A 12,362-nucleotide genomic window follows, 5' to 3' on the forward strand; every position below is an offset into this window, starting at 1 on the left:
GGGTGTGTTCTGAGACGCCCTTTCCCTGGGTCGTCCTCAAGGTTGAGAGCCACATAAACTGCACATAAAACACAAATCGATCTTGATGTGGAATCGTACAGGGTCGGCAGGTGCCTGCCCCACAGTCCACGCAGTGGAAGGGGGTTTCCACCACCACCTTCTCGAGAACCCCCCAGGCTCCCCACCATCGAAACAGTTGGGGAATATGATTCCTGCACGGCACCTCAGTGGTTTTCACCCCAACAGCACGTCAGGATCACCTGGGATCTTTAATGAAGACAGGGTGCCCAGCCTATGCACAGACCCAGGGCTTGCAGCCGGGATGGCCTTGGTTCAAAGTTCCTTGGGTGATTCTGTGGTGCACTTGGGGCTCCCCGATTTCAGCTGTGCCCTCCCTCACTTCCTCCCTGCTCCCGGGCCTCTCCGTGTGGTTTGTAAGTGTGACACCAAATGTCCGTGTCACGAATAGAACGGGAAAGCGGGTGCAGGCGTCTGGACGACGTGCGAGCCCTCAGAGGCCGGGTCACGTTTGCAGCGGGCGGACCGCAGGGGCCAGGGATTCGCAGGTCTCGGTGCACGGTGGGGACTGAGTGTGACCATCTCTCCTCTTTCCCCCATCACAGGCTGCCTGAGGCCTCTCACCTCTTCCAACGGCTATGCGAACATCTCCGAGTTGCAGACCTCCTTCCCCGTGGGGACGGTCATCTCCTACCACTGCTTCCCTGGATACAAGCTGGAGGGGGCCGAGCACCTTGAGTGCTTACACAGCCTCATCTGGTCGACCAGCCCACCCCGGTGCCTTGCTCTGGAAGGTAACGCATTTGCTCTCTGGGAGGTTGAATCACTGTTATAGCGGATGTCTCAGTGGGAGGTGACGAGCTGAGAGTTATGGTCCGCGTAGCTCTCATTCCCTGAGTGCACGCGGCCCCGAATAGCGGCAGCAAGGCTGGTCATCCGAAGGCTGGTCATCTGCCGAGAGGCAGGACTTACAGCCAGTCATAAAACAGGATTCCCCCGGCCTACACTTAAAGGGGATAAGAGAGAGGAACTTCAAGGATTCGAGGTTAAACTGCAAAATATTGCCAGGTTAAGTGAAATGTCCTCAAAAATTAATTTTCTCCGCACGAAATGAAAACAGATTGTATCATGGCGTCATTCATCTCCCCCTTTATTGTTCTGCCCACACTTCTCCCTGTTCCGTGCGTTTTATGGCTGTGGCCGTTTGGCTGCCGGCGCACACCTGGAAGCCTGAAGCCAAGGGCTCCTTCTTCCCCGTTCTCCTCGAATGTGTGTCATTGCGCTGAGCAGCGGCTCACAGTAGTGAGGGGACAGGGCATCCAGGGACAGGAGCAGGCCCAGGACTGGGGGGTCTCCCGCTGCCAAGGTGGGCATGCTGGTTCAGCCCTCGCTTTCATGCAGGTCTTGAAATTATGACTGAAGAACACACACCGATGTGTGTGTTGGCCTCTGAGCACGGTGGGCAGGAGGGGTCTGTGAGGGTGAAGAGGAAAATGAAAGCAGGCTCCAGTCAGGAGCCCCCCAGAGCCTGTGAGCAGCCTTTCCCGGAAATAAGACACGATCGCATGGCGTTCTTTCAAGGGTGCGCGTGCCGCAGGGAAGACGCCAGACCGCGGGGTGTGTGGGGTGCTGACAGCCAGAGGGGGCCGGGGAGCCTCCTAGAGCAGCGCTGGAGGGAGAGTGGGCGGGGGGCCCTGGGCCAGGACAAGAGTGCCCTAGTGAGCCCAGCCCCCCCCCCCCCCGCCCCGTCCCAGGTCCCCGGGGCCGAGTCTCCAGTGCATGTGGCAAGTAAGACACGGGATGCCCCGTGAAAGCCGAATTTCAGATAAACAACAAATAATTTCTTAATATGAACGTGCTCTAAATATTGCATGGCACTTAATTCATGGTAAATCTGTGATTCAAACGTAACTGAGCGTCCAATACTTTCACCCGTTAAGTCTGGGGACCCTCACCCGCAGGGATGGGCATCCCCTGTGTCCGGATGTGCAGGCAGGCGGAGGTGAGCCTGGGCCGTGAGGAAAGGGGGGTGTCTGCCTGCTCAGAAAGCCAGAGCTAGATTGGGTGGAAGGTGTCATGGTTACTATTCTATCGGTCTGAAATGCCTGTTTTAAGATCTTGTCAAGTTTGGTTTAAATGTTTTTCAAGCAGTCACCCTCAGAGAAGCTTCATTTTGAAACTTTGAGAGCTGTTTTTGTGGAGCCTGGAGAATACGATGTGAGCAAAATAAAACAGGCCCGAGCGTCAGGGGCAGCAAGCTGAGGTTGGAACGGGGAGCTGTGATGTGGCCCCGTCCTCCACCAGCGAGGGCCGTAGCCGAGGGTGACCGCTGCCACGAAGGCCACAACGGCCTTTTCCCTCAGGTTTTGGTGTGCGTGCACGCCTGTCTGTGTGTGCGCGTGTGTTTGAATAATCTTCACATCGCCATTCTCCCTGTCAAGTATGTGATGGGGTCACTCGTGGGACCTTGAACTGCTACCTGGCTAAAGACGCCAAAGCCAGGATTCTGACCTGAGAGGCACAGCGTGGACTGAGGGATGTTTTTCGTCTCAATACCTGATAGAAACTGGGCTACGTTGAACGATGGGTCAGAGTAACAGGTGAGGGTTCACGGAAGGCTATCCAGAGGTGCCGGGAGTTGATGTTTCTTCAGCCTGACTTGAATCGTATACCGTCTTTGAAAAGCGGGGTCATATCTGTGAAATGCTGTCACGGGGTGTCCACTGGTGATCCGTCACTGGGGACTCTGCCCCTTGCATCTGTCACCCGTTTCCCCCCTCAGTTTCCCGTCTTAGCACACAATCTGGTTTTTCTTGATGTCCCAGTGAAAATCATTGCATGGTGCTGGAAAGCATGATGCTCTCAGGGGCTTTTAAATGTGGGGGTGATCCGACACCCGAGCACCCGGGTCTGGTCAGCTGTGCTGTGGAAGCGCTTCATACATTCCCTCCTGGGCTCACTGGGACCCACCAGTGCATCGGCACCAGCCTTCTCCACACCCGCCAACAGCCAGGAGATGGGATCACCAAGAGGCTCAGGAGGCAGTGTGCCACGTTGAGCAAGAGTGTGGACCGATGTCAGACTGGCCGGGGTCACAATGTGGGTCCCCACGTGACGGCTTTGCCGTGGGGTGTGTCACTTAGCTTCTGTCAGCCCCATTCCCTCGCCTGTCGAATGGGGCAGATGGTTATCCATGCCTCCTGACACCGTGAGGATCCAGCGTGACAACAAATGTAACACGTTTAGTGAAGCGCGTGGTACATGCTGGGTGGTCGGTCCATCAAGGGCCACCATTAATATTGCTCCCAGAATTCTGCAGAGTCACATTAAGTAAGTGAGTGAGAATCTGGGCATGGCCGTGTGAACCCAGTACCCACACTTCTGTGCACACTCATGACTGTCCTGCGAGTTCTAGTGTTTGTGTGGAAGATGAATCCCACATAATGGGAGGGAGCACTGAACAACACTAGTAATTGCCGTTAATTCTGAGAGCTTACTGTGTGTCCAAATGTTTGATGAGGTAAGTCGCTTAGTGCCTTGTGAGGCAGGTGCTGTTTTTGACCCACTTCACGGATGGGCAAACTGAGGCTTGTAAAGTTCCAGAAACAGCAATTCCCACAGCCAGAGCGTGGGTGCGGGGACTCAGAGGCGGGTCTTTGTCCCGTCAGAGCTCGTGTGCTTAATCATCAAGGTACGTCACCTAACTACCTTGTTCTGATCGCTTTGCAGTCCAGCAGGGAAGCAACGTGATGTTTTTATAGCCATTTCTTAGAGAGTCAAACAGTTTTGGAAGAATTAACCGTAGGAAGGGGTTCATCTTTCTAGAGTGGTTGTTGTCACTCTAGAGCTCCCAGCTGCAGGAGACGTGTGGCAGACGGAGGCCACTCACTGCTGCCCCCTGGCACCCCGTCTCCCCATTACAGTGCAGAGCCTGGCCCGGGTTGTGTCTCCTCTCAGGCCAGGACGGACACCTCGAGGGTGACCCGACGTGTCCAGACCCTCCGCCTCTGGGGCCATTGCGGCTCTTTCTGCCACGTGGTGCCTCCTGTCCTCAGTGGGCCGTGGGGCGTCTTCTGAGGTTAGGCTTCTCTGGCACCAGCGTCGGGTGGCAGCTGCCCCCCTCACGGGTCAGCAAGCCCAGAGTGGACGCCTCGCTTCATGAAGGAGTTCATACTTTGGAAGGAAAAGCTCTGTCAGCTTCCCCAGAGGTCCAGGTTGTGTGTTCCGACGTCTGTACCCTTCTGAGAGCGGAGGCTCCTGGAGCCTGTGATCCCTGCAGCTGAGCTGGGGGAGGGGATAAAGCGCCAGAAATCACCAAATCTTGCATCAGAATGTTGCTCCATCCTTTAAAAATAGATGGGTGCATATAAATACACCTAGAAGGGGCGCCACAGGCCCCCGTGTGCCAGTGGGCCTCTGTGATTTTCATCCCCGCGCATTGTCCGTTCTGCCTTCATCCCAAGGCATTCATCCCTGTCTGCTACACACACACACACACACACACACACACACACACACACACACACACACACACACAAAGAATCCAAGACATTTTTAGAAAAACAAATAAACACCAGACCTTTAACAGTGAATGTGGCATTTTCTTATTTACAAGTGCTAGGACTCAGCTGTCGGTGGTATTTATTGAACACCTGCTATGCACAGAGCAGCACCAGATTAGGCACTGGGGAATGACAAAGAAAGTACCAGAAGTAATTTGTTACTCCGAAGAGTTTATACTCTAATGGGAAGAACCAGACGACAAGTCCCATTATCCAGAGCCCAGCGTCATGACAGACAGCACCTGCGGTGGCATATACAGCTACCTTTACCAAGGGTACATAAGTGTTTATGCATTTGGGAGGGTTGGAAGGACAGTTCCCATAGGTGATATCACAATTGTAAAATGAAAATTTCTACCCAGGGATTTGCAGGGGTTTTTTTCTTTCTCCCAGAGACCAAACAGAAACAAGTTTTCTGTCTCCACTTGAGCTTTGGGAGAAGAGGAGCCTGAGTATCTCACTCACATCGGGGGCTGTGCATTTTGAAGCTCTGTAGGGCTCATCAGCTCAGGTGGTGTGCCTCAGTGTGTGTGTGTGAGGGTGCCATCCCAGTGGTTTGAAGGGTAGGAACGTGGAAGCATGTCGAGGGGGCAAAGAAGTCAGTGAACCACCTGTGCAACAGTACTTACAGGGGAGACTGCATGCACCCTGGGGCTGTCTAGGAGGAGGTGCTAACTGCCCAGAATCCCCTAGGTACCATGTTTTGGGGCTATAAGGGATGCTGCATATAGTGCCTACAGAAAAGGCTCTTTCTCTACATAGGGAAAACCATCCAAACGCCTTAAGTATCCAGAATATTCTTCTCACATTCAGGTTTTTGAATGGCCTAGAAGTAGCTCAGGGTGGTGGGGATCTGCTGACAGGCATTCCTGGGAGCAGGTTAACAGGAGAGGTCACATGACTACATCTTTCAGGCAGGTAGCTAGCACTGGGAAGACAGATGGTTGAAGCTCAAACTTGGAACTTGGAATCTTGATTGTGACCCCGCCCCCTTGCCACATAAAGAGTCTTTGGTTTGCCCACTGTTAAGTTAGAAGGCTAGGCCCTTTAAGCAGAAGTCCTTCTTTCAGTAGATATCTATGGAAAAAGATGGAATCAAATCTGGAAAGGACCAAGTTTTGCTGTGTCATCCAGGGGACACCCCTACATCTCCCCGTCTATACACCAGCAAGGATTACGATTGTGGCCCCATAGGACTGTATATATTTGCAGACTTTAACAGCTGCTGCCTGAGGGTCTGGCTTCCAGTCAGCCTAAAGCAAGGTACTAAGTGAGATTTCTACTGACAGGTCTTGGCACACCTTCAACGGGGGGACATATCAAGAATAGATCAGGCAGTTTAAACAATCACAGAGGTTCGAGAGACAGCCAAGAGCTAGGGCAGGATGAATGAGAAGTTTCATCACCTCCAAACATCACTCCTTCAAGAGTGAGAGAGGTAGCTGTTTAGCCTAACACATAGAAACAAATACAGAGGGTCAAGCAAAATGAGGACACAGAGAAATGTGTTTCAGATGAAAAAGCAAGACGAGACCTCAGAAAAAGACCTTAGTGATACAGGGATAAGTAATTTGTGTGACAAAGAATTCAAAGTAATGGTCATAAAGATACTCACTGAACTCAGGAGAAGAGTGGATGCACATAGTGAGAACTTTAACAAAGACACAGAAAATAAGAAAGTACCAAAGAGAAGTCACAGAGTTCAAGAATACAAGAACTGAACTGAGAAATACACTAGAGGGGCTCAACAGCTGGGTGAAACAGAACAGATCAGTGGGCTGGAAGCCATGAAACTCACCCAGACAGCGCAGCAGAAAGAAGAAGGTTTTACAAGTGAAGATAACATACGGGACCTCTGGGGCATCAGGTGGAATAACATTCACATTATAGGGGCCCCAGAAGGAGGGGGGGCAGAAAAATTATTTGCAGAACTAATGGCCAAAAATTTCCTTAATCTGGGAAGGAAACAGACATCCACCGTCCAGGAAACCCAGGGAGTGCCAAATTAGAGGAATTGAAAGAGATCCACACCAAGACACATTATAATTAAAATGTTAAAAGTTAAAGAGAGAATCTTAGAAGCAGCAAGAGAGAAACAGCTTATTACATGCAAGATAAACCCATAGGCTATCAGCAGATTTCTCAGCAGAAACTTTGCGAAGCAGAAGGGAGAGCAGAACATATTCAGAGTGCTGAAGGGAGAAAACTTCCAACCAAGAATACTCTACCCTGTAAGGTTATCATTTAGAATCAAAGGAGAGATAAACAGTTTTCTAGACAACCAAAAGGTAAAGGAATTCATCACTACTAAACTGGTCTTACAAGAAATGTAACAGGACATGGTTAAGCTGAAAAGAACTGGCACTAATTAATAAAAAAAATATGAAAGTAAAAATCTCACTCAGAAAGGGTAAATATAGAGTAAATGGGTAGTGGCTTAGTCACTTGTAAAGCTGCTTTGAAAGTAAAAAGACAAAAGCAAAATTAACTAACTACATTAATTACTTAAGGAATACATAAAATAAAAAGATGTAAAAGGTGACAAACATAAAAAGGTAGTGTTCTGGAACGTGTTCAAATTTAAGTTGCTATGAACTTAAAATAGACTGTTATAAATACAGGACGATGTATGTGAACCTCATGGTAACCACAAAGCAAAAACGTACAGTAAATACACAAAAGAAAATGAGAATGGGATCTAAACATAACACTAGTTCTCAAACCATGAGAGAAGAGAGAAAGAGAAGAAAGGAACAGAGAGAAACTACAACAGCCAGAAAACAACAAAATGGCAATAAGTACACACCTATTGGTAATTACTTTAAATGTAAATGGACTAAATTCTCCAACCAAAAGCTGTGGCATGGCTGAATGGATTAAAGAAGGAGACTCGTGTCTATGCTGCCCACAGAAGACTCACTTCAGAAGTCAGGACACGGACTGAGAAGGAAGGGACAGAAGACATTCTGTGCACATGGAGGTGAGCAAGAAAGCTTCTTGACACTTCTGTCAGAGACTCTGAGACAAAGACTGTGAGAAAGGACACTGAAGGGCCCCTTATTCCCGTACTACATGATGATAAAGGTGCCAATCCAGCAAGAAGATACAACACTGGTAAGTATATTTGTACCCAACACAGGAGCACCTAAATATGTAAAGCAAATACTAACAGACCCAAGGGGAGAAGTTGACTCAATGGATACAATAGTAACAGGAGACTCTACCTACATCAATGGGTAGATAGTAAGGAAAGGACAGAGGGTCAATAAGGAAACATCGGCCTCAAACAACCCATTATACAAAATGGACTTCACAGTTATGTACAATATTCCATCCAAAAGTAGCAGGATATGCATGACGCACTGCCAGGGACAGATGACGTGTTGGGCCACAGAGCGAGTCTCAGTGAACACAAGAAAACTGAAACCATATCAAGCATCTTTTCTGACCAGAATGGTAGGAAACTAGAAATCAATGACAAGAAGAAATCTGGAAAAAGTACAAATATGTGGAGTAAACAACATATTACTGAACAAACACCGGGCCACAGGAGAAATAAAAACATACGGAGAGACAAATGAAAACAGAAATGAGCCACAGTGAAATCCACAGGATGGGGCAAGAGTGGTTCTAAGCGGGAAGTTCATGACAATACAGGCCTACCTAAAGAAGCAAGGGGAATCTCAAACAGTTTAGCCTAACAGCATAAAGAACTAGAAGAAGAAGAAGAAATGTCCAGTGTTAGTAGAAGGAAGGAAATAATAAAGATCAGAGAGGAGGGGCGCCTGGGTGGCTCAGTCAGTGAAGCGTCTACCTTCAGCTCGGGTCATGATCTCAGGGTCCTGGGTTCGAGTCCCACATCGGGCTCCCTGCTCAGTGGGGAGTCTGCTTCTCCCTCTGCCGCTCCCCCTGCTTGTACTCTCTCATGCACCCACTCTCTTAAATAAATAAATCTTTAAAAAAAAAAAGATGAGAGAGGAAATAAATGATAGACTAAAAGGACAACAGAAAGATCAACAAAACCAAGAGCGGGTTCTGTGATAAAATAAACAAAATTGACAAACATTTAGCTTGACTCCCCAAGAGGAAAAAGATAAAGGGCTCAAATAAATAAAATCAGATATGAAAGAAAAGTTATAACTGATACTACAGAAATACAAAGATCGTAAGAGACACTATGAACAATTAGACATAAGCAAATTAGACAACCTAGGAGAAATGAATAAATTCCTGGAAACTTAGAATCTTCCCAGACTGAATCATGAAGAAATAGAATATCTGAATAGGCTGATGACTAGGAAGGAGATTGAGTCAGAAATCAAAAACCTCTCAGCAAACCAAAGTCCAGGGCAGGACAGCTTCCCAGGGGAATTCTACCAAACATTCAAAGAAGATTTAAAACTTACTCTTCTCAGAGTCTTCCAAAAAATTGATAGAGGAGGAAATGCTTCCAAACTCATTTTGTGAGGCCAGGATTACCCTGATCCCAAAACCAGACACGGATGCCACAAGAAGAGAAAGTTACAGGCCAGTATCCATGATGAACATAAATGTAGATATCCTCAACAGAATATTAGCAACAGATGGAGAACAGACGCGTGAGAAGATGCTCAGCATCACTCACCATCAGGGAAATAAAACCAAAACCACAGTGAGATCCCACCCCACACCTGTCAGAATGGCTCAAATCAACAACACAAGAAAAACAGGTGTTGGCAAGGATGCAGAGAAAGGGGGACTGTTGGTGGGAATGCAGACTGGTGTAGCCACTCTGGAAACTGTACGGAAGCTCCTTAAGACATTAAAATAGAGCTTCCCTACAATCCAGCAATCGCACTGCTGGATGTTTACTCAAAGCAAGTGAAAACACTGATTTGAAGGGAGACATGCACCCCATGTTTGTAGCAGCCAAGATGCGGAAGCAGCCCAGGTGTCCATCGAGTGATGAATGGATGAAGAAGATGGGGTGTGTATGTATACAGTGTTGTATTACTGAGCCATCAAATTAGCAGTGAGGTCTTGCCACCTGCAACGGCTTGGATGGACCAGAGGGTATGCTAAGTGAAATGTCAGCAAAGACAAAGACCACATGATTTCACTTAAATGTGGAATCTAAGAAAACAAACCCAGCCCAGACTCCTAGGTTCAGAGAGCATACTGGAGGTTGCAGGGCGTGAGGTGGGGACCTGGGGAGGGCATGAAGACACAGACTCCCGGCTGGAAAACAGATGCAGCAGGGGCATTTAGCCAGTGGTCCTGCGTGAACTCTGGTGACAGGCTCACTGTGGCGGCTGTTTGGTGGTGTGTATAGACGTCCAGTCCCTACGCTGCACAACTGATGTAACCTTGTGTGTCAAATACACTCCAGGAAAGGAAGAAGGAGGTGGGAACAGAGGCGCCCGGGAAGGTGGGAGGCCTGGGGGCTGTTGTGCTTGCTTCTCCCAAATACGGACGAAATCACCCCATTTGCGTGACTTGGGCAAGAGCTCCCCCACCTTTTCCACAAGGCTTTCTCCCAGGAACAAGCAAGCCTGACCTCGTTCAAAGCCGAACATCTGAATTTTTCAATCCGACCGGTCCCACAGCTGAGGATGCCCCCTTTAACCCACCGGTTTCAGACCCCATTAAAGGGAATGCGGCTTTCGATTTCCTGAGAACCTGCGAGTGCCCAGGGATCCGCGCAGCTCCGCGGCCTTCTGAGAGAAAGCGCGAAAACAAGAAAGAACCTGAAAAACCCTGTTTGGTCAAATGTGAAATCCCTGGAAATGTTCCGATTTAGGATCGACACTGAAAGCCAGTGTGGACATGGAGGGGTTGTCCGCACCTGTTGGGTCCCAGAGCACCCGGTGCCCTTTCCATGGCAGGAAGCACCTCGCGGCCACAGGGCGAACCCGTGAAGGAAGCAGGAGACCCGCAGCAGCAGGTTGGGGTCCTCACGTGTGACCTGGGATACACTCAGGCCGTTCCAGCCCTGCTGTGCCTGGTTGTTCCCGTCTTACGTGAGGAAAACTCAGAGCACATGAAGGAGTAGTCCGGGAGGCGGTCACGTGTCTCCGTGTCACCGCAAACCAGCTGGGAGCCTCTCCACGTGGGGCTGGTGCCCCTCCTGCCACCCCCACCAGGCCAGCCAGCCCGGGAGCGTCGGCTCTCTCCCGCCCTCCTGCCTGAGGCCCCCAGAAAGTGCAGAATCGTAACCCTTCTTAACTGGAAACTCTCCTGCATCGGGTTTTAAGTAGCTCAACAGAAATGGCGTGACTGAGTCACCGCGGGATTGACTGGTGCTGAGTCTGGACCATCAGTCATGGAAGTCAGAGCTTAGGAGGCCTTAGACATCACCCGTGTGCCATTCCCCCCGACCCCACACGCCCCGGTGGAAATGAAGCGGCAGGGACAGAGCTGAGTGGCCATGTCCCAGGCCTGGCCGGGGTGCGCGAGTCCCTGTGCCACCCACACCCTGGCTTGGGCGCCACCCTCGCGTGGGGCCCCTGCTGCTGTGTCCTATCCTTCCTCCCCTGCACCAGGAAGACAGCCTCCAGAACTCAGCTTCCTGCGAGAAGCGTGGGCCGGGGGCACCTGCGTTCCTTGCCCTGGAAACAGCGGGAGCTCGTGCAGCCAAAGGTCCTTTGATTGGCTCCGCGGGCGGCCCGGGAGGCCTGCACGGTGCCCGGCGCCGCGGGGTGCCGTTAATACGCGATCACTCATCCTGAGGAGCCTCCCTAGAAGTATGGAGCCACTGATGGAGCGGAAACAGGCTCCGCCGGCGTCCGCCCTTTCCCCAGGTTGCCCGCTCACAGGTGGGCCTGTCTACGCGCCCCCTGAGCCCGCGGCTCCTCCAGGCACTTCTAGGACCAGCGTACCTGCTGGAAGTCAGGCTCTGGGTTCTAATCCTTGCTTCACAAGCCCCTTTTCTCAGATGCAAAGGGAAGGGGCTGGGGGGATGGGTCTCCAGGCTCCTTCCTGGCACCACATTGTGGGACTCTGCTCCTACCCAGAACGCACTGCTCCAGGGAGGCTGCAAAGGGATGGGGTGCGAAGAGTGTCCCCCCGGTGGCCGCTCCAGAGTTCCCCTGGGCCTGCCTCACCAGAAGGGAGCCGTGTCTGCCGCAGGCCATCTTGGCCCCAGGCACTTCACTCCGCGTCTTTATTCCGCCTCGCAACAGCTCCGGGGTTATTACAGGCTCTTGGCTGAGAGAACAGGCCTAGGAGCCCGCTGCAGGGGCCTGGACTCACTCCCCAGCAGCTCTGTGCTGGCTTCCCTGTTCCACTGCTCTTCCCCGCACCCTGGATCTCCAGCACGAGGGTGTTTTGGAGGAGGGAGGGTACACACTGTGATTTGGCCCAGGCTGCTCAGCAGGTGATGGGGCTGGAGTGTCCTTCCTCCTTTCCTCCCTCCTTCCCGGGAGGGCTGTGGCGCTGGCCTGGACATACTGAAGCTCCTCTCAGCTGGGGTACCAGCAGTGAGCTGCCCGGGCCTCCCACCGCTCAGAAAGCACCAGCTGGCTAGCTGCTGCCCTGTGAGCCTCCCCTGGGCTCTCCAGCTCCCCGCAGACTCATCCCTGATCCTGCCACCCCTGCATTCGGTGTGAAATCGAATCAGAAGATGAAGAAAAGAGCAATGAGTCCCTTTTCTCCTCTCTTCTCTCCCCAGCGTAGCAATGGGGCTTCTGCTCAAGGGAAGACGGAGGGCGTCTGCTCTGTCCGCTCTCCAGCCTGCACTCTGCTCTCGGCTTCCCTCCCGCGTGTAAAAGGTTTCCGCGGGGCCACGTAATGCGGGCTCGAGCT

At 51.2% G+C, this 12,362-nt stretch overlaps 1 protein-coding gene across 2 annotated transcripts in view; it reads left to right on the plus strand.

Annotated features, from left to right (window-relative positions):
• Window positions 1-12,362, plus strand: part of SUSD4 (sushi domain containing 4) — a 78,346-nt gene that overhangs the window by 51,108 nt on the left and 14,876 nt on the right. For both annotated transcript variants that reach the window (XM_027609817.2, XM_027609818.2), the window contains one exon: window positions 624-812. In XM_027609817.2, coding sequence (XP_027465618.1) covers window positions 624-812 — 189 coding nt within the window. The remainder of the gene's footprint in view (window positions 1-623; window positions 813-12,362) is intronic.

Source organism: Zalophus californianus, chromosome 10 (genome assembly GCF_009762305.2).
Source record: "Zalophus californianus isolate mZalCal1 chromosome 10, mZalCal1.pri.v2, whole genome shotgun sequence".
Classification (NCBI taxonomy): Eukaryota; Metazoa; Chordata; class Mammalia; order Carnivora; family Otariidae; genus Zalophus; species Zalophus californianus.